The 27,037-nt window shown below is 45.4% G+C and overlaps 2 protein-coding genes across 2 annotated transcripts in view; one reads left to right on the top strand and one right to left on the bottom strand.

The window, feature by feature from the left end:
* Window positions 1-2,752, bottom strand: part of ADAMTSL2 (ADAMTS like 2) — a 39,228-nt gene extending 36,476 nt beyond the window's left edge. The window contains exon 1 of the mRNA XM_077922194.1: window positions 2,625-2,752. The gene's annotated coding sequence lies outside the window, so the exon portion shown is untranslated. The remainder of the gene's footprint in view (window positions 1-2,624) is intronic.
* Window positions 2,753-16,890: 14,138 nt separating this feature from the next.
* On the top strand, window positions 16,891-26,941 carry MYMK (myomaker, myoblast fusion factor). The gene is made up of 5 exons (XM_028715625.2): window positions 16,891-17,180; window positions 19,345-19,459; window positions 22,555-22,703; window positions 23,351-23,467; window positions 26,063-26,941. The coding sequence occupies exons 1-5, from the start codon at window positions 17,046-17,048 to the stop codon at window positions 26,207-26,209; spliced, it is 663 nt and encodes a 220-aa protein (XP_028571458.1). The 5' UTR covers window positions 16,891-17,045; the 3' UTR covers window positions 26,210-26,941.
* The last annotated feature ends 96 nt before the right edge of the window (window positions 26,942-27,037 follow it).

Below are 27,037 nucleotides of genomic sequence, written 5' to 3'. Positions count from 1 at the left end.
CCTATTCACACCTGGCCCCCAAGCTATAATTCCCAGAGATCCCTGGGAAGATGGAATGGTTGAGCAAACCACTGAGGGAACTGTAGCTCTCTCTCTCAGAGGGAAACAGAAGGGTCTCCTAACAACTTTCAGCACCCTGAACAGACTTCAGTTCCCAGATCCTTTGGAGGAATCCATGACTGCTTAAAGCAATATCACACTGCTTTAAAAGTATGGTGTGAATGTATGACTTTGTATGGGGATCTGCTAGAAATGTACAAGAGTAGGCAAAGAAAATGGACAGAGAGACATTTGGCCTCCCTCTCTCGTAACATTTAGAATCCTGTGGGGCCACCCAATGAAGATGAATTTTGGAAGATTCATTGCAGACAAGAGAAGATACTTCTTCACACAACACTTAGTTAAATGACGAAATTTGCTGCCACAAGAGACAGTAATGGACATCAACCTGGGTGTCTTTAAAAGAACTTTGTTGGAGGCAGGTGGCTCAAGCCCACCCAGGATTCCTGCACTGCAGGGGGCTGGACTAGATGACTTTCAGGATCCCTTCCAACTGACAATTCTATGATTCTATGATTGGATAAGGATATTAGTGGCCGCTAACCACAATGGCTATGTTCTACTTCCACTGTCAGAAGCAGGAACACCAGTTCTGGAAACCACAGGAGGGGAGGGGACTTTTGCACTCAGGTCCTGCTTGTGGGTTTCCCATAATGGGTACCCCGTTATTCACTGTAAGAAAAAGATGATGGACTAGATGGGCCATTGATCCAATCCAGCAGGCTCTCCATGTGGTGGTGTACTGTGATGGCAAAACCTCCATGCCTTGGGGCAGTCTATCCCTGAATACCAGACAGTGGGAAACACAACTGGAGAGTGCTGTTGCACATAGGTCTTGCTTGCAGGCTTCCCATTTGGGGCATATTGTGGGCTATTATGCAAGCAGGATGCTGGACTAGGTGGGTCATTGGCCTGATCCAGCAGGCTCTTATTACACCCAAACCACAGAGCTCCTCTGAGCAGGGCCCATTGACTGCCCATGTCATGCCCTCCCAGGGAAGCTGCCATGGATTAGTCATTTACAGAGCAGATGCAATGAAATGAATGAACATGGCTGTCTGAGAGTTGTAGAATATTAGAATTGTACAATGGTAGATTTGGAAGGGAGCCCAGTGGGTCAACTGATCCATCCTCCTGCAGGAATTCGTTTCATTCATTTCAATGCCTCTACTCTGGGCAGAACTTACTTTGATGCAACCCTGGTGCTGGTCCCTGTGTCTTAGTTATTTTAACGTCCAATTTTCTAAGCATCTATTTTATCCCCCTTTTTCTATCCTTCATAAAAACCACACTCCCGTTCCTTTCACATCAGCAGGGGTCTCTAACCCTTTTGGGCCTCGGGGGGGGGGGGATACATCAGGAAATCTAAGAAGCTGTCATGTGCCTCACAAAATGCCCATTTCACAGAAGAAAAAACTGGCAATGCTCAGAACCCTACAAAAACCCAGGCCAGACATCTACATAGGTGGTGCAGTGGCTAGAGTGTTGGACTAGCTCAGCCATGAAACTGACTGAGTGACCTTGGAGGCCAGTCAACATCTCTCTCAGCCAATAAACTACCTCACAAGATTGTTGTGAAGATAAAATGGGGAAAAGAACTAAGCATGCCCCCTTGAACTCTTTGGAGGGAAGGTGGGATATAAATGTGGCAAGCAGATTATAAATCAATTAATTAGACCCACAGGCCAGCCTTGCTTTTGGCCATGGAGACAGCCAAGGTTTTTGTCCAGTGGAGTCCCAAAAGAGTATCATATTTTCATCCACCCCTTCATGGTGTCAATTTTCATAGAATAATAGAGCTAATTCTCTATTATGACCCCCAAGGGCCATCTAGTCAACCCCCTTGCAAAGCAGGAATCACAACCAAATATTGCCTGGCAGGTGGACACCCAACCTCTGCTTCAAAATGTCCAAGAAAGGAGAGTTTGTGGGCTTCACTGCACTTGGTTTCCCAAAGCTCAGAATCCATACCAATTAAATTTAAATCCCCAAAATTATTGACTGCACATCCTTGGGACAGGTGGCTGAAACCTACCCAGAGCACTTGGTTTTCATTAGAGCTTCAAGCCACCTCTGGTCCAAAGCCAGCCAAATAATTATTCTTCATTCAGTCCAAAAGACTAGAGAAGGAGGGGAAGAGAAGAAAAAAAAAAGCCTATTGTTCCTACTTCTATATATATTAAATAAGAAAACCTCCATCAGCAGAACATTGATTCCAAAATGCCTCTCTGGCTTTGGTTATTTGGGGGCAGGGAAGACTTTCCAAGGAAATGCACTTAGCAGGACACAGAAGGGAAAAAGTCAAGGTGGCTGCCCATTCTGGGATCGCTACACTCGTATTATATAACAGCCTCCTGCCTCACACAGCACCTAGAGAAAAGCTCTGTCTCAACCAAAAATGCAAAGATGTTTTCCCCTGAAAGCCATTTAGCAGGAAAGTGTGTGTGTGTTTGGAATCTGTGAAGTGGGTGCAATTAAACATGAAACACACACACACACACCAACAAGCAAAAGAAAAAGGAAATTTGAGTTTCTTTTTAAAAGAAAAAAAGAAAAAAACCTACCTTGGAGAATGTGAGAGCCAGCCAGACAGCCAGATGCTTGCTTTTTCAAGTGCAGGGGGGGAAAAAGATGCTGCAAGGGTCCAGGTGCAACAGGCTCTGGTCGGTGGAGGACTGGGGCGAAACTGAGAGGGAGCAGAGCAGGAGGAGGTGCAGAAATTGCAGACACACACTTTCTCTCTCCTCCCGTCTTCTCCCCCACCCCTCTCCTCAGACTTCAAAAGGGCAGCCAAGAGCCTTCAGCTTCCAGCAAGGAGGAGGCTGCTTAGCGGTTATCCCAAGTCAACTTGAGTCAGTTTTATAGCTGTCAGGCAGATGGGCTAGGAGCTCTGCAGTCTCCCTGAGATGCCTCTCTTCAGCGGCTCAGCACTCCTCCAGCACCACCACTGTGCATTACAGTCATGGTGCTTTCCCTCCCGGTCCCGTCCCCCCCCCCCCACAAACCCACAATTGTTCCGCCAACCACAGCTAGCCAGTTTCCTGCAGTCGGGCTTGCTGGATGAGGGGGTGTGTGTGTGTGTGTGTGTGTGTGTGTGTGTGTGTGTGTGTGTTTAAAGGATTAGAGAATGTTTGTGCCTGAAGATGTGTCTACGAGGCAAAAGCTAATCCTGCCATCAGAGTCCAGCCAAATCGATATCACCTCCGTACCACCGGCAGGAATCAATCAGGTTTCCAGGCAAGTGAAACCACAAAGGCTGCCAGTTTTGTCTCTGTTGACTCAGTAAATTGATCATGGAGGGTGGGAGGCCTGTTGCAGTGGAATTCGGGGAGAGATTGAAGGGGGGGAGCCACATTGGGGTATATGGGGTGGCCACTGTAAGAACAGCATGCTGGACTCGATGGATCACTGGTCTCATCTAGCAAGCTGTTCTTGTGTTCTTATGATGCAAAACCATGTTCTGGAACCTAAATGCAGCCTTTTGCACATTGATCTGCTGAGCAATCACTGGTCAGAAATAATTTGATATACCATCAAGCCCACGGGGAAGCTGTGAAACTTCTTACTATAATATTTCCAGGCCACCTTTAAGAGCCATAGCCCACTCAAAGCAGATTGCAGGGTAAAATAATATTCAACAAAGCAGAGGGTGCAATCCTGTATGTGTCTACTCAGAAGTAAGCCCCACTGAGCTCAATGGGACTTACTCCTGTGCAAAGTGTGTGTTGGACGGAGGCAATGAAGACTAAAACCAGCAGTAAATAATAAAACCTGGGCTTTTTTCCAGCCGGAACTCGCCGGAACTCCATTCTGGCACCACGCGGATGGGCACCATTGAGTTCCGGCACATCATTTTCTAGAAAAATAACACTGAATAAACCAAATGAATAATTAGAACCCCGAAACACAGTATAACTAAAATAATCAATGCCAGTCTATGAAATATAATGATCAGTTTGGTGTAGTGGTTACAGTGCCTGCAGGACATTCAAAAAGTTAAAATAGCAATAGACTAAAAACAGATCAAAACTCACACCAACTTTCTAAAGATCTGGGTAGGATTGTCTAAGCAGGAATGTTTTTAGCAGGAACCAGAAAGAGTACAGCCAGTCACTGCCTCTCAGCAGGGACAGGGTGTCTCTGCACATGTATAAGCATGCACCAGAAGAGTACAGCAAATGCACCTGCCTGATGTCAATAGCCAGGGAGTTCCAAAGTGTGCCACACTAAAAGATGGTTTTCCTTCAAATGCAGAATGACTATACAGTGGTACCTCAGTTTAAGAACAGTCCAGTTTAAGAACGATTCGGTTTACGAACTCCGCAAAACCGGAAATAGTGTCCCGGTTTGAGAACTTTACCTCGGTCTAAGAACGGAATCTGACCGGTGGAAGGGCACAAGCGGCAGGAGGCCTCATTGGGGAAAGCGCGCCTCTGTTTAAGAATGGTTTCAGTTTAAGAATGGACTTCCAGAATGGATTAAGTTCGTAAACCGAAGTACCACTGTATATGGCACCTGTAATAGCTAGTTCTGCAGATTGAAGCAGTCGAATGGGTGTATATGGGTTAAGGCAACTGAATAGGTAAACTGGCCTGAAGTTGTTCAGGGCTTCATATACTAATAGTAACACCTTGATCTTGGCTTCTGAATTTCAGGAGATGTGTTCACACATGATGTTCAGCAAGTGTGAAATCTGTGTGTGCACACATATGGTTAAAATGTGTAACAAGTGGGAGCTTTGGGGACATTTGGACTTGAAAGGAGCAAGAAACAAGATTCAGGCTCCATTTTTAAAGATGGAGGTCTGGCTGGAAGAAACATGGATCCCATTTGGCTAGAGCTTCTCTGAGATCTGGTGTTTAATATCAAGGACTATCAAAAAAACCGGCAGAGAGGAACTGAGAGAGAATTAAGAGTCTTAGACGTGAGATCTCCAGGCTGATAGTAGAAGATTGATAGACATTTGTTGGGGATTGAAACCGGGAAAGGGGGGGTGGAGTTTGGGGATCCAAAGGGCACATAAGTATAATCTGTTTTTGCTTTTATTTTGTTTTGCTATTTGTATGAAAACTGGGGAAGTTGTGGAAGGGAATTTGGGTCGACTTTGGGGGGGGGAAAAGTTTTAAGAATGAGAATTGAGGTATAAATATTGATGTTTATAAGGTAAAATTGGTTTTTTTTTTAAATGAACTAAATAGAAAAAGGTTAAGAATTGGGGATAAGAACTTGTTGAACTAATAATTTGAATTGGAATACAAGAAGGGGAGGGGTGGGGAAGTCAGGGAAATATGTTATAGAAAAATAAGGATTGTAAACTTTATGTGTTTTTAACCTTTTTTGTTTTTTCTTTTTTGATTTTTTTAAATTGTACTAAGTGGAAAATTTCAATAAATATCTTTAAAAAAAATAAAATAAAATGTGTAACAAGTGCTGCCTCTGGTAACAAACAGTTGTACACATCAGCAAGTGTACACACTTTTCATGTAGATGCTTGTACATGTGGAGAGACAGCCTGGCCCTGTGCTCAGGGTAACATGTAAACGAGTCTCTGGCTTAACAGAAAAACCTTAGGGGTGAGGCTTACTTTCCATGGGCAATTGCAGGTTGCTTGGTTTATTTAATGCATTTCTTCACCCCACTTTTCAGCTAAAAAGACTCCCAGAGCCCCCCCCCTCTCCACAGACCTTGGAATTACAATCTAAAAAGTACAGCACAAAAGGAAACAGGGAGGAGGAGGGAAAAGGAAAGCTAGGCTTCCTTGCATCCTTGGCAAGGAGTTGTATTGGCACTCCCTCCATCCCCTGCAGAGCAGTGGATAAGTGGTCAGGAGAGTGCATGTATGGGTGGGCAGGCCCCTAGCCACTTCTTGCAAGAGTGGAGAGATGTGATTTTTGCATCCCCACTGGGCTTGGACCTGCATTCTTGGCAGGGGACAACATTGCCAACGCCTATATACACCCTTGAACTCAGGGTACCCAGTTCTGAATGTCACAATGTTATTGCAATAAGCTGCCAGGGCCAACATTTGCCCACTTAGTTGCATCATGTTGTTGATGACGATGATACAAAGCAGTAACATTCTCAAACTCACAGCCTGTTTGAGACACTCCTCAGCAACAGAGTAAAGAGGTGGTTTTGATGTAAGGAGCAGAAATCTGTGGCTGTTATTCAGAGCGTCCCTAAAGTAACCAGTTCCAGATTCCAAAATGTTACAGAGGCAGACTCTGTGAGCCAAGGCAAAAGAACATGAAGGTGCTGCCAGCTTCTCTGCTTCCAGTAAATCAATGCAGCTCCCTCCACACAATGTGATTAATGACCTACCTGCCCTGGATGGATGCTCTGGGCTGGCTGGGCTGTTGAACAGGTGTGTCATTAATCACAGGCAGACAATCAGAGCATGATGGTTCTATGCATCTCCCTCTCCCTTCTTGCAAAGGAGCAAGAAATTGCAAGCAGATGTTATTTACTACCCGGGTGCTTGTAACACTGAGAGAAAGGAAGGTGAAACAAAGACAGATTGTGGGAAATTGCAGTCAAACATAACTATGTGTGAGTGCTAGTTAGTGCATGAAGGGGTTAAGACTACAGAGTTATATTCCTAGACTCAGCTAGCCATGCCCCTTTTCTTGGATGAGAGAGGAAGTGAAGCCTTCTCTTTCTGCTCTCTCTCTTTCACGCTCTCTCTATGCCATGTAACTGATCAAGGAAGATGTGCTTAAGCTAGTGTTTAGCTTAGAGCACATGTTTGAAGCTATCTCTTTGTCTTTTCTATCCAAGAGTATTCTGCCTGTGTTCTCTTTGCTACTGCTTGGATAAATGCATAAATCTGCCATTTGGAACATTTTGTAAGTAAATCATTTTAAACTTACTTAACAGTGTATGGTCTGTTCATGCCAAGAGAGGCACGTGGAGGGGGATTCTGTATGCAAATGAACAAGATATGAAAATGGTTCAACAGCCCAAATTCCCACATTATACTGCTGCTTGAATTTTGTGTGTTCAAACTCTGCTATTGGGACTCTCTCCTGCTGGAGACTGTGCAAAGCCCCCTGTGTTGAATCCAGGCACCCAGCCAATTCTTTTGTTATTTAACTCACACATGTGGGTCACAGGGATTCATATTTTCCTCCCACACATATAAGGTACACCTGTGTGGGACATGAAAAACCTGACCTTTGGGTGCTCACTGTTTATTTATAAATGTTTGTTTGCAAGAAGCTGGTGATTTGTTGGGTGAATCTGATGGGCCAGATCATTTTGAACATAAGAAGATAAAATGAGCCCTACTGGATCAGGCCAATGGCTCATCTAGTCCAATGGGAAACCAGCAAGCAGGATCCAAGCACAATAGCACCTCTCCCCTTCTGCAGTTTCTAGTGAGTGGTGTTAGTTACAGCTGGATTACAGCCTCATTCAATAAAATACCCGATAGCAAGCCCAAGACAAAACTATAGAATGAGCAGGTAAAATGCCTGATATTTGACAGATCTGACTAATCAAGTAACCAAGAAGCAGAATGCTGAAGAGGGAGATCTTTCCTTTTCACTTTTCTGTCTTTTTCCCCCTTGCAGTTTTCAGAACAATACTTAACTGGAGTCGAAAGCATATAGGAGGCACATGGCCTCCAGGAACAGATAAACAACAGAGATGCTGTGAAGAGAAGATTATCCTCAGATAGCCCATGAAAAGGAGGGGTCAGCCTCACACTGACCAGCAAACATCATCTGCAAGTTCAGCACCAGCGAGAGACCAAGATTGTAATTACAGCCTTGAAATTAACTCAAAAAAGCTAAAAAGGAACTGGACAGGAAATTGTATCCCTGGGGGTTATGTTTATCTCTGAATATCCCTCCTCGCCAACTCCGAATGTAGGAGGAAGTGCCAAGCAAAGTTAGCCAGATAACAAGATCCATGGCACCCCAGCTGGGTCCGCTGTTGTAAATCATGGCTGCATAAAACACCATACATTTAAAGCACATTGAAGGCAAATGGCTCCCAAAGATCCTTGAAACTGTTGCTTGCCCCTCTCATGGCGACAATTCTCAACACTCTTAACTACATTTCCCAGGATTCTCAGGGACTGGGTTGCCTATATCCAATGTTATTTCTGCTGGAATTTCAGTAGATCCATTGAAATTAATGGGCATGAGTTGCTCAGGTCCATTGATTTCAACAGGTCTACTCTGAGTTGGAGAGAGTCTCAAGGGATGAGGAGAGACTAGTGGATAAAGAATAGTTTTTCTCCCTCTCTCATCCCGCGAGAACTCATTGACATCCAATGAAGATGAATGTTAGAAGGTTTAGGAAAGATAAAAGAAAGTCCTTCATGCAGTGTAGAGTTTAACTGCAGAACTCACTCTCCTAGGAGGCAGTGACAGCCCCCCACTTGGACAGCTTTAAAAAAGGATTGGAGGAAGGGGAGGAGGAAGAGGTTATCAATGACTATGGGCTGCAATGGCTCTGTTCTGCCTCCACCAATGGGAGGCAACAATGCTCCTGTATACCAGTTGCTAGAGACCACAGAAGGGGAAAGGGCTCTTGTGCTCAGGTCCTGCTTATGGGCTTTCCCACTGTGGGAATAGGATCTTGAACTAGATGGGCCTTTGGCCTTATCCAGCAGAGCACTTATGTTTATGACCCAAGTCTAAAGGACTGTATTCAGCACCCAGGTCTGAAGTTCCACACTTCCCTGGTCTGGCCCAACAACAGCCAACTAGCTGAGTTTAGGTTTTGTAACCACAGAGAGATTTTACATGGAGCAAGCAATCCTCCACTTTCAGCCTGAAGTAGCCCACTCTTCCCCCTTAAAATTCTACCACCTTGCTCTGCTACAAGTCCTGGCTTTATCTTCCTATATACATAAAAATGCAACCGTGCAGCCCTCATCAGAGAGCTTCTAGGGGTATAAGCATTAAATAGAACCTATAAGCGTTTTTGACAACAACAGAAGCTAAAACAAATGGGAATAAAGAGCAGAAGGCTGGAACAATGGAAAGCTTGGAGGAAAGGAGAAGGAAACAGCAATAAGGAAGGAACATTTTAAAGAGGCTTATTTCAGACGAGGTGGGGAGGAGGGACAGGTGTTCCGCTAATGCGCCACTCAGAGTGGCCACATGTTGGAAGGCGACTATTTATGTGGCTAATAAAACAGCAATGAGGATGCAGGTGCGGCTTGATACAAGGAGCGACTAGCAATGGGAGAAGCTAAAACCTAGCCATGAAACTGTAGTTACCATGTATGTGTGTGTGTTCAGAGAGAGAGAGAGAGATACATATACACACATATCAAAAATATGGTATGGGGAACTTGTGCATGGGGGGGCCCATTGGTCCACCTAGCTCCATATTGTATACAAGGACTGGCAGAGGCTCTCTTTCCGGCAAGGAACATACCCATCCCTACCTGGAGATGCTGGCTATCACACCAGGAACCTTCTGCATGCAAAAAAAGATGCTCTGCCCTGTTATATGGCCTGTTCTCAATGAGTATGTCTAATCCTCTGTTCACGTCCTCCCATCTAAAGGACTTGGCTTGCTCCCAAAGAAACCTGTGAACTGTAGTTTGCTTGAGTATGTGCTGGGAATAGTAAGTTCACTGGGGGCGGGGGGGGGGGACTGCCATTCCCGGGACCCTCTGAGAGAAGCCCAGTGTTTTCAGTGGGCTGCAGGTGTATGGTGTGACCTCTGAAGCCCTGGAAGTGCAGGGTGACAAGATGCTGGGATTTGTGGGGTCAGCGTCTGCACCACAGGCCACCTCCTGTGGTCACTCCCTCCCTCTCTCAGAGCTGCATCCAGTACAAAGGCTTTGTGACCCCAGTTCTCCTAGCCAGCCACCTGTCTTCCCCAGGGATAGCAACTTTTTTTTTTTTAAGTGACCCATTTTCAGTAATTGCTAGAACATGTGCACAAACCTGCTAGGCTTCCCCTCTCCCCCCACCCCACCCCACCCCGCCGTCTTCTCTCCACCCCCTTAACTTCATGCATCACCACTGGCAACATCCCAGCACTGTGTCCAGGTCTGCAGCTGTGAATTTTTATTTTTATTATTATTTTTTAAAGCCCAGTGGAATGTTTCCTAGCTTCTGAGAACTATAGCATTTTTTATTGCTCTGGAGGAGAGGTGGAGAGGTGGGGAGAGGCTTGCAGATGGAACTGGCTCTTCACAAGAGTCATCAACCGATAAGGGTTCCTTGCCAATTGGAGGTACAGGTAGACACGTCTGTCCATTTTACTCCCCCTCCCCCCACTGCCCATCCCTGCAATTTTGTTCAACTCATTTCTTTTTTTAAGCCTTGAATGAATGATCATATGTATTTTCCATGCGTGGTTTTCTCTCGATATACTCCTAATATAATGTTATTTTTTTGTATGCAATTTCCCACGCTTTTAACATTTCAAGTGCAGAAAGGTTGGAAATCTAAATATAAGCAATTGTATTAAATTTCGTTACTTCTTATTAGATGTTATTGTTATTGTTATTAGATATTTTTTGTATTTTTGGTGAGTGTAAGTTTAAAAAAAATACTTTTAATGTTGTCTTTAAATTGTTGCAACCCACCCTGGGACCTTAGGGTGGGCAGGCAATAAATAATAAGTAATAAATCATCATCATCATCATCATCATACAGATGGGACCCCTTTGACCTGATCCAGCAGTCAGGCTCTTCCAGTGTTATTTAAAAAGACACAATACAAACACAACAATTCCATGGCAGTAATTTTTTTATTTTCTTTTTTCGGCCGTGAGGGAGAGTGTTCAATGTGAGCTGTCTCTCCAACCCTTGACACTGTTTCATACCCCAAGACCCCCAGATGACTAAGCCTGGTTGAGCCAGCAGCAGCAAGACAGACAACCCTCTCTGTGAGAGGAGGACTTGTTTTCAAACACACATACCTTGCATCAGCTCCCAGGGTTGGGTAATGCCTAAATACCTTTTGTGAACAGACCATACCCAAACTGTCTTCAGAGGCAGCCCTACATAAAACGCATTGCAGGTGCCTACAGGTCATCCTACAGGGTGACCAAAGCAGTTTCTGTACCAAAACTGGGCCTAAACCCTGATTGAAATGGATCTAGAAAATCAGTTTCCTCCTAGGACATCTGGATACGCCCTGTGACCACCTGTTCAAGAACTTTGCACAAGAACAATTAAAACACAATTATTAAAAATAATTCAAAGCAACTTGCCATCATAAAAATAAGGTGGGTTCTAAAAATATGCACCTCAAGCGTCAAAGGCCCAGGTCAAAGTGATATGCATTCAGCATTCACTGGAAACTGTACAATAACAGACTCGCCAAGTGCCCCTATTTTCCAGGGATGTCCCTGATTTAGAGAAGCCGTCCCGGTTTATGATTTGATCCCAGAATGTCCCACTTTTCCTGAGGATGTCCCTATTTTCATTGGAGAAATGGTGGAAGGTATGGAGTTATCCAACCCCTGAGCTGTCTGAAGGCAATCCTGTATAGGGAAGGTTTTTTTAATATTTAATGTTTTCTTGAGTTTTTATATGTACAGTGGTACCCCGCAAGACGAACGCCTCGCAAGACGGAAAACCCGCTAGACGAAAGGGTTTTCCGTTTTGGAGGCGCTTCGCAAAACGAATTTCCCTATGGGCTTGCTTCGCAAGACGAAAGCCCATAGGGAAATCTCCGGGACAGCGGGGAAGCGCAGCGTGTCTTCCCCACTGTCCTCGGACCCCCTCCCGCCACCCGGCATCGGAACGAAGCTCCGATACCGGGCGGGGGGGCGGGGACACCTTCTCCCGCCGCCCGCCATCGGAACGAAGCTCCGATGCCGGGCGGGGGGGGGGGGGGGACACCTTATCCCACCGCCCGGCTTCGGATGGCTTTCCTGAAGACTTGGGGTGGGAGGAGGGTTTGCCTTCCCACCGCCAACCTTCAGAATGCTGTTCTGAATGTTGGCGGTGGGGAGGAAAAACCCTCCTCCCACGCAAGCCCCGGGAACAGAGGGAAAGCACTGCGCGCCTTCCCCTCTGTTCCCGTACCTGTCCTGAAGGCTTGCGGTGGGGAGAAAAGCCCTTCTCCGCACCGCCAGCCTGGCAAGCAGTTTCCCTAGGAACGCATTAATTGATTTTCAATGCATTCCTATGGGAAACTGTGCTTCGCAAGACGAAAAACTCGCAAGAAGAAAAAACTTGCGGAACGAATTAATTTCGTCTTGCGAGGCACCACTGTATTGGAAGTTGCCCAGAGTGGCTGGGACAACCCAGCAAGATGTGTGGGGTATCATTATGGAATGGGACGTTCCTTTTATTATCAGAGAAACGTGGGAGGGTATACAATGAAGGTGCCAGACACGCATCTTTGGGAAGGGAGTTGTATGGCTTAGGGGCCAACTCAGAGAAGGCCATCTCCCTGACCACCACTCCCCCCAAGCCTTGAAGGAGCTACCAAGGGGGTCCCCTCTGAATCTCAGCACATCAGAGGGTCTGGAGAGAAGGAGACTGTCTTTCAGGTATTTGTGACCTGAGTCATTTCTGGCTTTAAACACCAGAGTGAGGACCTTGAATTGAGTTCATTCTTATGCAGCGTATCCAGTTTCATATATATTACTTAGTTGGAGAACTGCACTGTTAATTTTCAAAGGATGGCTGTGTTTCAGTTTGTGAATTGTTTCAAAAAGTGCATATTTGGTAGGATTGTATTTAAATACAAACTGAGTTGAATTTCTCCCCTATCCCTAATCTGGAAGCACCCATGTTTCCATGTGCCCACTCAGAGAGAGGGCAATGATTCCTGCTGTCACTCTGAATTGGCTCTGTGCAGACGCCATGACAGAGAAATCAATTTTCTCCCCCACATCCCCACTCCGTATTTGTGTGTGAGAGACAAGGAGTTTGTGCTGTTGGCTAGTTTGTTTTTAAATTTATTATGTATTGCTAGAACATGCATAATTCCATAGCAAAAGAAGAAGAGAACAGCACTGTTTATAACAGAAGAAAGCAATGAAGTCATAAAGCACTTGGCCCTGAGAAAATAAAGAATTAACATTAGGAAGTAAATACTTAAATCAGCCCTTTCCATAATAATCACAATATAAATAGCACACTTTCCAAGAAAACTGTCCCAGAATGAAAATATGTATATATCTGTCTTGAAATGCTTATGTTACCTAATTAATCATTAAGGCATTGCAAGCTCGTAACTTGTATTTGGTGATAAAACCACATTTTTACAGGCAATAAAATCCTGCCACTTTATAACAAAGTGCTGTCTTGTGGAAGGGCTATGGCTCAGTGGAAGAGCACCTGCTTTGCATGCAGAAGGTGCCAGGTTCAATCCCCCATGGCATCTCCAAGCAGGGCTGGGAGAGACACCCTATCTGAAATTGTGGAGAGCTGCTGCCAGTCAGGGTAGACCAGGGGTCTGCAAACTTTAAGACAAAAAGAGCCACTTGGACCCGTTTCCGAAGAAAAACAAAACTGGGAGCCGCAAAACTCGTCATTATAAAAATAACTTTTTTGTCACTTTTTTATTATTTCTTTGTTTGACCCCTCAGAATTACTCCTCCTCATAGAAATAAATGTTAAATTAACAAGTTACCTTTTGTGTGTGTGTGTGTTCTTCACTCCCCTTCAAAACAGTGACCAGCGTACACGCCCTCTTTCAATGCAGTGACCAGCGTACATGCCCCTTACAATGTAGCGGGCAGGCGGGCAGGCGGGCGGGCGGGCGGGAAGGTGACATCGGGACGGTGCGTGACTAACGCACGCACCGCCCCCATGCAACGTCACAGCCAGAACAGCGCCCGCCACAGTGGGGAGTGTCGGGGCGCACAATGTGCCTCCTCCCCTCGCTACTATCCGCCCCGGAGCTGCGGCAAAGGTGTAAAAGAGCCACATGCGGCTCTGGAGCCGCGGGTTGCAGACCCCTGGTGTAGACAATACACAGCTGGACAGACCAATGGTCTGGCTCAGTATAAGGCAGCTTCCTATGTCTCTGTCTTCCTCCTCGGTATCTTAAAAATATATTGAGAAATCACAGAACCATAGAATTGTGGAGATGGGAGAGACCCCAAGAGTCATCAAGTCCAACCCCCTGCAATGCAGGAACTAAAACATCCATGACAGATGACCATCCAACCTCTGCTTAAAACCCTCCAAGAGAGGAGAGTCCACAACATCCCATGAGAGTCTGTTCTACTGTCAAACAGCTCTTACACTGCTCACAGACTGGCTGTTTAATTATCTGTTGTAGGACCTTTCTTGGTATTGATGTCAAGCTCACCGCTCAGTAATTAACTGGGTCTTCTTTCCCCCCCTTTTTGCAGATGGAAACATTTGCACTCCTCCAGTCCTCACCTAATCTCCTAGAATTATCAAAGATGATAGACAGTGGCTTTAAGATTACAAACCATCCAACACAACGTGGCCCAAATTTGGGACACCATCTTCCAGGTGACCCGTGCGAGAATGTGGACCCAAAAAAGCATTTTGGGGGGTCACAGCACCCAAAAAGCATGTTTCGGGAAACTGTGCAATATTGCAGACATGAAAAGGCACCTTTTTTGGAGCAAGATCTCAGCCCCAAACTGCATGAGAACAAGGTGCCCAAAATGGTCACCGTACTCTGATGGGGGGAAATGGGGTTTCTCTGTTTTTCTGGGGCAGTTGACAGGTATGAGATTCCATCCACAAGCTCCTTTTGTTCCCTTGGGTGCAGTGGCGTAGCGTGGGGGGTGCAGGGGGGCCGGCCGCACCGGGCGCAACATCTGGGGTTAGGGCAAATCCATGGGTTAGGGGGCGCAAATCCACAGGTTAGGGGGCGCAAATCCACGGGTTAGGGGGCGCAAATTACTTGCCTTGCCCCGGGTGCTGACAACCCACGCTACGCCGCTGCTTGGGTGCAGCTCATCAGGAGCTGGAGATTTGAATTCATTCAAAGTAGTCAGGTGTTCCCTGACCACCTTGTTTATTCTGTTATCACCAGGTTGGGCACCGCTTTCCTTTTGGGTGAAGACAGAGAAAAAGTAGGTGTTGTGTAGTTCCATATTATCTATGTCACCCAAGAGCATTTCTCTGTTTTCTCCATGCAGAGGACCCACCACTTGCTTGTTCTTCCTCCTGCTTCAAACATAGCTGATGTAACCCTTGTTATTAATTATAGCCTCTCTTGCATGCCTGAGCTCATTCTCACCTCACCTTCTCCCTGAAACTACTATTGGCTACTCCTGTAAACTTCTCCTCCATGAATTCCCCATTCTTCCATTTCTTGCACGTGCCCTTCTTAAATCTCAGTTCATCTGGAAGCTCCATATGCAGCCACACCAGTCTCTTTAGATGCCTCCCACTTTTCTTCCTTATTGGAATCCAGGCAGACGCAGACAGTAGCTCATATCTTGGTGACCTGGCTACAGAGCTCTAAACCACAGAGCCAGTTGTCTTGCATTCCTCCTCCCTGGTTCATCTGAACAGCTGTCTCAAAAACGACACAAAGAATCTGCAGAAGGTTCCAAGGAAAAGATATTAATACCAGGAAGGAGAAAAGCAGGAGGCTTGTAATAAAGTCATTGGCCGGTGGGGGGGAGGGGGAGGGGGAAGATATCATAATAAAATAAAGTTGGCCAATTGACTTGACGTCCGCACACGCTTAACTGTGCCTCTCACTGCCTCCCACAGACTGTTGTTGCTGTATTGAAAACAAAACTGCCAATATCATAATGCCGATTCTACAAATCAATGGTGTGGCCACAGTTGGAATACAGTGTAGAGTTCTGGTCGCCCCACCTCAAAGGGATATTGTTTGGGACTTTTTAGTTTGGAAAAAAAGCGAGCAAGAGGCAGCATGATTGAAGTTTATAAAATCATGCAGGGCACGAAGGCAGTGGAGAGAAAACTCTCTCATAACACTAGCTGAATGAATGAATGAATGAATGAAGCTGAATGGTGGAAGATTCAGGACAGATAAACACTTCTTCATGAAGCACATAGTTGAACATTCCCACAGGAGGCAGTGGTGGCCACCAACCTGGGTGGCTTTTAAAAGAGGATTGGATAAATTAAATGGCTGCTAGCCACGATGACCGAGTTGTACCTCCCTTGGACAGGGGAAGCAATGCTTCTGAATACCAATTGCTGTGAACAACAGGAGGGGAGAGGGCTTTTGGATCCTGCCTCAGGGTTTCCCATAATGGGCATCTGGTTAGCTGTTATGAGGATAGGGTGCCGGAATAGATGTGCCTTTGGTGCCCCAACCCAGCAAGCTCTGCATATGTTATGATCCCATTTAATTAAGCCCTTTATCCAGAATGATGGGGGCGGGTATAATTTTTAGGAGTAGGGCTGTAGCTCACTGGTAGAGTACCTCATTTCATCCAGAAGGTCTCAGGTTCAGTCCCCAATGGCATCTGCAGGTAGGGCTCACTATCTCTCCTGTTTAAAACTCTGAAGACTGAACCATGCCAGTCAGTGCTGACAATGCTAAGCTAGGTGGACATATACAGTAGTCTGAACCAGTTAAAGACTCTGGATACAAGCACTCATTGTGCACATATCTTACCTGCCATAATGCTGTGCATTTTGCTAGATGATTACAATAATGGGTAAGGAGGAAGAAATTGCTTTTCCTAGCAGCCAAGAGCAAATGTGGCCCCACCTGTGCTTATCTATTTGCAAACATCCCAAAGGCTTGCTGGCTTTTGCAATGGACCATCTGTTGGTCTTCAAGAGGTCTCCAAGCCTCACAAGTGTGGCCTGTGTTGTATGCCAGCTGTCAGCTGTGCACCGTCATAAACCCAAGCCCCCCCCCCAGCACCTGTCATCAGCTGACATCTCACGCACACAGTGGCTAAGCCAAGGCTGGGCCATCTGAACTTGAAAGTCCATTTGGCTCAGCTGCCTCTCCCAAGGCCCAGATCAGGACAGTAGCCTTGGAGCTCAGAATTCGCCAACCAGCTCTGCGATCTGGAAGGATCTTCCAGCCATCCTGCCTTTCCACGCTTTGGCAATCTCTCTTCCTTTTCGATGGGCTCTCTGGTCGCCAAGCTCCTTCTGCCAACTCTAAGTAGCCTGGCTTTCCTCCCGACCATCAGCATCGCTGCCAAGAGACAGTTCCACATGGAGGCTATGGTGTACTTCTTCACCATGTTCTTTGTGTCGGTAAGAAACTTCCCCCTCCCCTTCCTCCTTCTCTGTTCTCCAAAGGTGTCTGTCCATTTGTTTAAGTGAAAGGGGGTGAGGGGAAAGGCAGCTTCCTATGTTCCTATTGAACTAAGATTTCTTAGCTCAGTGGTAGAGCAGACACCTTTATTTAGCCATATGTTTCTTGACTGTAAAAAAGAAAAGGGGTGATGACCTCACAGCCAGTTTACAGAAAAGATAAAACAATACAAAATGATAAAAAGAAAAAAAAATAATGTAAAGCTTTCCAAAAGTTAAAATAACAAACTAAAAACAGGTGAAAACTCACACCAGCTTTCTAAATATCTGGGTAGCTGCTTTCAGCAGGTGCCAAACAGAGTGCAGTGAAGGTACCTGCCTGGTGCCAATAGGCAGGGAGTTCTAAAGTGTATGTGCCTCCACACTTAAAGACCAAATGCAGAACAGGTATTATGTGGTTGGGGTATAAATGCAGTAATAAAATTTAATGAAAAAATTGTACATGATGTGGGCCAGTTAGGAAACGTGCTCGTGAGTTTTTAGTGGGGGCCTTGAATGTACTTAAAAATAGAACCGAAGGCTGGGGAGGAAAAACGAGACAGACTTGCAGCTGCTCCACATCCTCCAGCCAAGACCTTCTGCAGCTTCTCAGAAGAAATGCAGCCATCGCTGTCTTAGCCTTCGAAGGCCCTCCTTCTCCATCTCCCCAACAGGAAATTATTCAGACCAGCAAACACATCTGCACCCCCCCCCAAACAAAGGCTTAAGAGGGGGGGGGAAAGGTAAGGGACCCCTGGACAGTTAAATCCAGTCAAAGGCAGCTATGGGGTGTGGTGTTCATCTCACTTCAGCCGGTGTTTGTCCGCAGACAGCTTTCCGGGTTATGTGGCCAGCATGACTAAACCGCTTCTGACATGACGGGACACCGTGACAAGTGCCAGAGCGCATGGAAATGCCGTTTACCTTCCCACCCAGACGAGGGTTCTTGCAACAGCCGAAAACATCTGCATGAACTCCATCTCTCTCCTTTGCCTTCACAAATAACCTGCTCATTGCAACTCAAAGATGGGTCAAATGCGATGGAATGGGGCAAATGTTCATGATACAGGGTGGTGGTGCTAGAAACGGAAATCCTTTTGAGGGATGGTCTTGACAGCTACAGCCTTTGGAGGCACACTTTGAAACTCCCTGCCTATTGATACCAGGCAGGTCCCCTTCACTGTACTCTTTTCAGCACCTGCTAAAAACATTTTATCTTTTAATTTTTCTTTAATTCTATTGATAAACAAAAATAAAGAGCACAAAGAAAGTTGATGAATGTTTTAATCCGTTTTTGTTATTTTAACTTTTCAAACGCCTTTAATTTTTGTGTATTTTCCTTACCAATGATTCTACCTTCTTGGTAAACCTTTTAAAGGACTTTTAAACAATCATGCATTGTGTAAATCTTACAAAATAAGTAAACAAATCAACATTGGACAAAGATTTGCTGGCGATAAACAGCTAGTGTCTGCTATACTACAGGTCTATGGCATGGCCACATTTGGGATGCCATGTATAGTTCTGGTTGCCTACCCTCAGGAAAAGTTGTTGTAGAGTTGGAAAAGGGCAACCAAAATGATTGAGTGGTTGAGCTACCCCCCTGTGTGGAAAGACTGCAATGTTTCTGACTTTCACTTTATAGAAAAGGCAAGTAAGAGGCAACACGATAGAATTTTATAAAATGATGCATAGCAGGGAGGAAATGAAAAGTTTTTCTCCCCCTCTCTCAACACTAGAATTCGTGGGTGTCCAAAAGACAGACAAAAAGAAACTTCTTCTTCATGCAGCGTATAAACTATGGAACTTGCTCCTGCAGGAAGAAGTGGTGATGGCCACCAACTTGGATGGCTTTAAAGGGAGATTAGGCAATTTCATGGAGAAGGCTTTCAATGGCTGCCAGCCACAATGGCTCTGCATCCACAGTCAGAGCCAGCAATGCCTCTAAATACCAGCTGCTGGAAACTGCAGGAGGGGAAAGGGCTATTGGGCTCAGGTCCTGCTTCCAGGTTTCTTACAGACATCTGGTTGGTCACTGGGAGAATAGGATGCTGGAATAGGGGGCCCACTAGCGTGATCCTGCAGGCCCTCCTTACGTTCATACGTTCTTATGTTTCCCCAACAGATTTACCACGCATGTGACGGCCCCGGTTTATCCATCCTGTGCTTCATGCAGTATGACATCTTGGAATATTTCAGTATATTTGGGACAGCTTTATCAATGTGGGTGTCCCTGATGGGTAAGAGCAAGTCGTTCTTTGGGATGGTTTCTCATGCTAAGATACTTTGAGGGAGTTAAGGCAAATATTTGACGTAGAGGAAAACAAGCAATGCCTAGTCACATTTTGTTTTTTAACAACAACAAAAAAGTAGAAGTTTCAGAAATAGAATAATATTTAGAAATTCCTCTGACGAGGGAGAAGTCTTCTATACTTATGCTATTCTGTAACAGAGATGAGCATCCCTATCAACTTCAGTTTCTCTCCATTCGTGATTTTTCTAGACAGTTTGCACATTTCCAAACCAGTTTGCATTTCTTTTTAAAGTCCTCACAAAACCCAGAAGCTTATTAATTACACATACCTCCTAATATACAATTACGGCAAACAATTTCTCTTAATACAGTATAATGCATTTGTGTGTTATTTTTGCTAAGACATGGATTTTGATATGTGCATTATAGGGGGCCATGAGACTTGGCTGGAAAATAGCATGGCAAAATTTGGAGAAGTGCAGCTTTTTGAGGGATGGCTGTGTTTCAGTGCAAAGCTTGTTTTGGGATGTGTGAATTCATAGAATCATAGAATTGTAAAGTTGGTACACCCAAGGGTCATCTAGTCCAACCCCATGCAATGCAGGAATACTATCTAAACTATCCATGACAGGTGGCCATCCAACCTCTGCTTATAAACTTCCAAAGAAGGAGAGTCCACCACCTTCCGAGAGAGTCCGTTCCACTGTTCTTACCATCAGAAAGCTCTTCCTGATGTTTAGTTAGAATCTCCTTTCTTGTCAACATCATTCTTAAACTGTGGGCATTAAAAAGTAGGTCCACATTAAAATGCCAACCAAAGCCAAATTTCTCTCCTACCAACTACTCCGCAAAGCACCATATACCTTGATAATGCTATGTAAATAAATTACCAGGGCCTAGAGTGAGTTTTTGAATATGAAAAAAAGCTTTGCAATTTAGGGTGGCCTCGCTGCTAGAATTCTCAGGGGAGGGGCGTGGTGCTGGCTGCCATTTTTAATCCCCATACTTCCATGGGAGATCCCCATAATTTCACAGGACTGGATCTATCTGATGGGGGAGGGGATGTCAAGTCAGCAGACAAGCAGAACAGATTAAAAACCGGATCTTATTCCTTAGCCAAAAAAACAAACAAACCTCCATTGAATAATAATAATAAAAATGTAATCCAAGGACACATGGACATGTAGTGTCTGGGACGTGAAGAAAACCTCTCCTCCATCTTGCTTTGCAAAGAGCTGAACATGCTCAGCTCCTTGCAGGGACATTTCCTGGGACTGCAAATCTGAAACAGCTACGCTACAGCTGTGTAATCTGGAGAACTCATGGAGCCCGCCGGGAGCCATAATTTTTACGAGCGATTACCGCATTCCCCGTGCAATGACAGTCTCTGATAATTCATAGCCTCATTGATGAAGTGTGAGTTAGCGGGCTGCAGGCAGGTGCATGACACTAGAGAGGAACCTCAGCCCAGTCTGAAAACATCCTGGGACGACTCAGAGAACTGCAGATAAAGGGAACAAGGGGTGATGTTCTCCCCAAAACATATTTGACTCAACTTTTTCATTAGTATTTCCCTTTGCAACTCAAGGTCCCCAGGTACCAGCCACATTCACACTGTACATTTAAAGCACTAGGATACCAACAACAACAACAACAACACACACACACACACACACACACACACACCAATCCTGGGAACTGTAGTTTATTCAAGATAGTTCATTAACCCACACCCATCAGAGCAGATTGTCAGCAGCAAACAGATATAGTCCAAGGCCCCATCTGCACTGTGCATTTGAAACATACCACTCTAAACACTCTGAACTACTTTAAACCATGATGGCTTCCTCCAAAGAATTCTGGGAGCTGTGGTTTGTTTAGGATGCTGAGAGCTATAAAGAACTCTTTTCCCATTCCCCCTCACTTAGCTTCAGCTCCCAGAGTTCCCTGGAGAAGAGGGATGGTTAAATCACCCTGGGAACTCGGGAACTCTTGGCATCCTGAACAAACTACAGGTCCCAGGATTCTCTGGAGGAAACCATCATTGTATTGGTATTGTAACTCTTTCAACATATGGTGTGAATGTGGCCGTCACCACGTTGAGTTTTCGTTAGTGTGCCGGGTAGAGTTCTGCTTGTACTGCTTCAAAGATGATATTGTGCAGAGATGGGAAAGGTTCAGAAAAGGTCAATCCAAATTATCAAGGGAGTGGAGTGACTCCCCCTATCAGGAAAGGTTACATCTGGGGCTTTTCAGAGAAAACTCAAGTAAGTGGAGATATGATAAAAGGTAAAGGTACCCCTGCCCGTACGGGCCAGTCTTGACAGACTCTAGGGTTGTGCGCCCATCTCACTCTATAGGCCGGGGGCCAGCGCTGTCCGAAGACACTTCCGGGTCACGTGGCCAGCGTGACAAGCTGCATCTGGCGAGCCAGCGCAGCACATGGAGCGCAGTTTACCTTCCCGCCAGTAAGCGGTCCCTATTTATCTACTTGCACCCGGGGGTGCTTTCGAACTGCTAGGTTGGCAGGCGCTGGGACCGAGCAGCGGGAGCGCACCCCGCCACGGGGATTCGAACCGCCGACCTTTCGATCGGCAAGCCCTAGGCACTGAGGCTTTTACCCACAGCGCCACCCGCGTCCCTTAAGGAGATATGATAGAGATATTTAAACCAATGTATGTTGTGGAGAAAGGTGGGCAGAAAGAAGTTTCCCCTTTTTCTCTTAACACTAGAACTACAGAAGCCAAACACTGGAATGTTCAGATCAAATGAAAGTCTGGATTTTGAAGGACTATGGTTCTTCAACCAACCCATGTGTACAAATATGCATTATATTAGGGATTTTTTTTTTGGGGGGAGTATCTATTTGCCCAAACCGCACACAAAAATGTATGAGAGAAAATGAACATTAATATACTAATGAATTTCCATGAGGACAAAATGCTGGAGAAATGTGGAAGAACTGCATCCAAGATTGGAAAAATGAGGTGAAATGGACAAAGACATCCATTTCAAGGGAGATTTAAAGCTGCCCTAACAACACAGCATTTCAAATGACACTGTATATCACCTGTTGCTCAGCCCTGGCAGAGTTCGATGAGCCTAAACGGTCAACGTTTGTGATGTTTGGAGTGCTCACCATCGCAGTCAGAATCTACCATGATCGGTGGGGCTACGGCGTCTACTCAGGACCGATTGGGACAGCAGTTCTCATGATCACTGTAAAATGGGTAAGATTCCCCTTCTTGGTTGCATTAAGCAAGTATTGCCAGCCATAACAAGTCAAAGTTTTTGTGTGTGTGTGTGTGTGTGTGTGTGTGTGTGTGTGTGATGCCCTCCTCGCCCATTCCACCACCTGATTATGGGAAAGGGGGAAATTGGTTTCCCACAGATCCAGCCCAAGACATTTTGCAAGCTAAAGCAAACAAGATAACAGAATAATAGAATTTAGAGTTAGGGACACCAAGGGTCACCTACTCCAACCCCCTGAAATGCAGGAATAACAATTAAAGAATACATACATGACAGGCAGTAATTCAACCTCTGTTTAAATGAAGGACAGTCCACCACCTTAGTAAGCTCCTATGGAAAGATGCTACCCAGTTCACAAGTGTCATCCTGGAGGGAAATGATGGTTATTAAGAAAACACACCTCTGTCCCCACCCCCACCCCCAACAGAGAACCTTGGGCTCACACCTTGGTTTTTGATTCCTTCATTTGAGAAATATATATAAAAGGAATTTTGAAGGAAGGGAAGAGCTTTGAAGCATCATGCGGGGCAGTGGGAGACTCCATACCTCCTTGCAAGCCAGCTTTTCTTTTTGCAAAAGGCCACGGCAAACGAAATCTATCATCTGTTGCCTTCTTTCCTCCCAGCTACAAAAGATGAAGGAGAAGAAGGGTCTCTATCCAGACAAAAGCGTCTATACCCAGCAGATTGGTCCTGGCTTCTGTTTCGGGGCCCTTGCTTTGATGCTGAGGTTCTTCTTTGAGGTAAGACTGCCCCTTGCAAAACACAAAACTTAAGATCTGCCCTGGTGAATCTGAGCAGATGCCCACCTGGGTCCAGCATCCTGGCAAATGGCCAGTTAAATGCCCTCTGAGAAGCCCCCGGGAAATGTGCAAAGGCAACAGTGAGGGCATTCTTCTGCTTCATAGCCATGGATAGACCTTCCTTCCCCCTTCCGCAATGGTGAATTCAGGTAACTACATACTTAACGGTCTTATGCCCTCTTGCTCTTTTAGATAGCCATGCACAACTCTGAAATTTGCCACCTGAACAGGTAGTGATGGTCATGACCTTGAAAAGCTGTAAAAGGAGGGTGTTAGACAAATTTGTGGAGGATAAGAATATCCATAGCTACTAGCCATAATCGCTGTTCTCCCTCCACTATCAAAGGCAAGACGCCTCTGAATATTACAAGTTTCTGGGAAGCGCAAGTGGGGAGAGTTGCTGCTACACGTGGGTTCTGCTTGTGGGTTTCTCAATGGGGTATGTAGCTGGCCAGATGCTGTACTAGATGGGACCCCTTTGACCTGATTCAACAGCAGGGCTGTTCCCTTGGAGGCAGTATGCCTCTGAATGCCAGTTGTTGAGAACTTCAGATAGGGAGAATGCTCTTGTGCTCAGTAGGGCTGGGTGATATATCAATATATTGTACAAAACCGCTTTGAAGTCCATATCATGATATTTATTTCATAATTTTTGACTTGGCAATATATCGTGACTCATTGTGTGTGTGTGTGATGCAAAAAAACACAATGTGGGAGAAACTGTGAAGCCAGCCAATGCTTTTCTTAATTCCTGCAACCCCTGTTGACTTCACCAGCTCAGCTCTCCCCTGCCTCATGCAGGGGCAGCAAATCACAAGAGCAGGCGCCAACAAAAATCACAATGCAGGGAAAACCGTGAAGCCAGCCAATGCCTCTACATAGCTCCATCCTTATTTCAGGCATTGTGATATATCAGTATACTGCGATGTTTGCGGGTTATATATCTCAGTGTTGAAAACAAGATGTTGCCCAACCCTACTGTTCATCTCTACGTAGTTCCATCCTTATTCCAGACATCATGATATACTGCACTGGTATATCACAGTGTTTAGCTGGTGCTATATTGTGATGTTGAAAACCAGATATCGCCCAGGCCTTGTGCTGAGGTCCTGCTTGTTTAGAAAACCTCTTTCTGACATGAGGGAAAAGGAACTCAGTAGCAAGAAGTGTTCCATGGATGAAAAGATGGCAACAAGCCTCGTCTGAAAACAATTTCAGTCCAATGAGTGTGTGGCAAATAAACCAACATTTCCAGCACATGTGTTGTGTGTGGGGGGGGGGGGGGACAGGGGGAATAGAATTATGAGGCTAATCAGAGCCAGCTTCATGAGTAAGCTGGTTATATGGCCCCCCCTGCCCCCGCCCCCCGCAAATCACCCTGTGTAGAAAGCATGTCACTGGCAGGAGATTAGTCAAAGCCCAAACATATTCCACATCCCAGCAAAAGGGGAGGGTTGAAATCTTAAAATTCCTGGATGAACCCTCCATCACACTCCGACAGGCCTGAAGCAACGATACCATTTTAGGTAAGAGGTCCTGAGATTCTCCGCGTGGAAAAGCCAGCTTCCAAAGTTCTTGGCATCTGACTCATGAGATGTCCAAGGGAGAGTTGGCTTATCTCTCGGAACGTGGGCTTGCAGGAATGGTCTTCAGCCCACAGCTGTGGGAGCAACACCCACCCAGTTTTTATTGTCTTTGTCACTTCCCTCAGTGTGTCGACATTTGGCCTCTCTCTCTTTCCACACACACACACACACACACACACACACACACACACGAACATTTACCAAAAGGCACAGACCTCAGTCTCTGCATGACCAAAGCCCCTGAATCACTGAATCTTAGTTGTAGAGCTGGAATGAATCCAAAGGGTCATCTAGTACCTGCAATGCATATATAAAATCATTTAAAACCTTCAGTCCATACAAATATCTATCTTCTCCACTTTCTGTTAACCAATATTTCTTTTAAATCAAGGTGTCCTGTAATCAATTCATTTCATTTTTTCCGTACAAAAAGTCCAAGATAAGCTCCCTTTATTAATTCTGACCACCATTACTTCATATTGCATAATACTAAATTCTTCCATCCATATTCATGTTAAAGCCTCTCCATTGTGATCTCACATTAGATCAATATTCAGATTATAATGAGAAACAAAAATGGAATATCGCTCATGCCATCCTGTTGGGTTTGTCACAGTTTTCATAATGAGCAAGAGAGGACGGTTTATTTAATTATTCTTATTTATTTTACTTCATTTATATTCCACTTTTTCCCCCTCCAAGGAGCTCAAGGTACCATACATGGTTCTCCCCCTGCTTCTCATTTAATCTCCACAACGACCCTGTGAGGTAGGGGAGGCTAAGAGGCAGTGACTGACCCAAGGTCACCCAGTGAGCTTCATGGCTGAGCGGGGGTTCAAACCCTGGTTTCTCAGGTCCTAATCCAACACTCCCAACTACTACACCACTGAATAACTAGAAACCATTACACACACACTTGAAGAATCTCATTTGCTTTTTCTTGTTCCAGGAGTGGGATTACACGTACGTCCACAGCTTCTACCACTGTGCCTTGGCCATGTCCTTTGTCCTCCTGCTCCCCAAAGTGAACAAGAAGGCCGGCAACGGAGGCGCTCCGGCCAAACTGGACTGTTCAACCCTCTGCTGCTGTGTCTGAGAATGTGGCGTGTGTGTGTGTGTTTGTGTGTGGCTGCTGCTGGAACGGATAGAGCACCTGCACCTGCACCTGTGCACCCCACCCTCCTAGCCGCAGGGCAGGTCCGATGAATCCCATGTGCAACTTGTGGCCAGCCAAGCTGAATGTGTTTCCTAGCCCTGCCAGCCAGGTCTGGCAATCCTTAACAGGAATGGGGGAGAAATTAAGAGTCAGTTTGCATTAAAGAGATGAATCCAGTTGCCAACTTAAACACAGCCATCCTCCAGAATCTTCACCACTCTCAATCTTGCACTGCAACTCTCCAGTCGAGTAATGGGTTCAAAGAGGAATATTTTAGGGGGCAAAGTGTCTATAAAAACACATGTGTTTGTGAAGATGGCATGCAAAAATGCATTATTTTAGTGAAATCATTTTGCAAAAAGGTGCACATTAAGTAAAACTGCATGAAAACATGTTGTAGGTCAGTTAAAATTCAGATCAGAATGCTGATGAGCTTTCATGAGGACTTTTTTATGGGGGGGGGGGGGAGAGCAAATTGAGAGACCAGAGTCCTTACTATGATTCCATGAAACTAAAAATTGAAGTATTTCCCCCACTCACTACTAATCCAAAGGGGCAGCCGTTGTCTTTCTGTCTGTACAGTAGGAGCAGGCGGAGGGAGAGTTTGTGTTTTTCTTTACTTCCTCTTCTATTTATGCTTCCTCACCCAAATAAACATCTTTATTTAACCTACAGCTTTTGCAATACATGTTTCTGGACGTGGCATGGTTTTAAACCGGCCTGCAGATCCCACAATCCTGTAGTCATCCGTGATGTCACAATCCAGAT

This window comes from Podarcis muralis, chromosome Z (genome assembly GCF_964188315.1).
Source record: "Podarcis muralis chromosome Z, rPodMur119.hap1.1, whole genome shotgun sequence".
Lineage (NCBI taxonomy): Eukaryota > Metazoa > Chordata > Lepidosauria > Squamata > Lacertidae > Podarcis > Podarcis muralis.
This window is presented reverse-complemented; position numbering and strand designations above follow the sequence as displayed.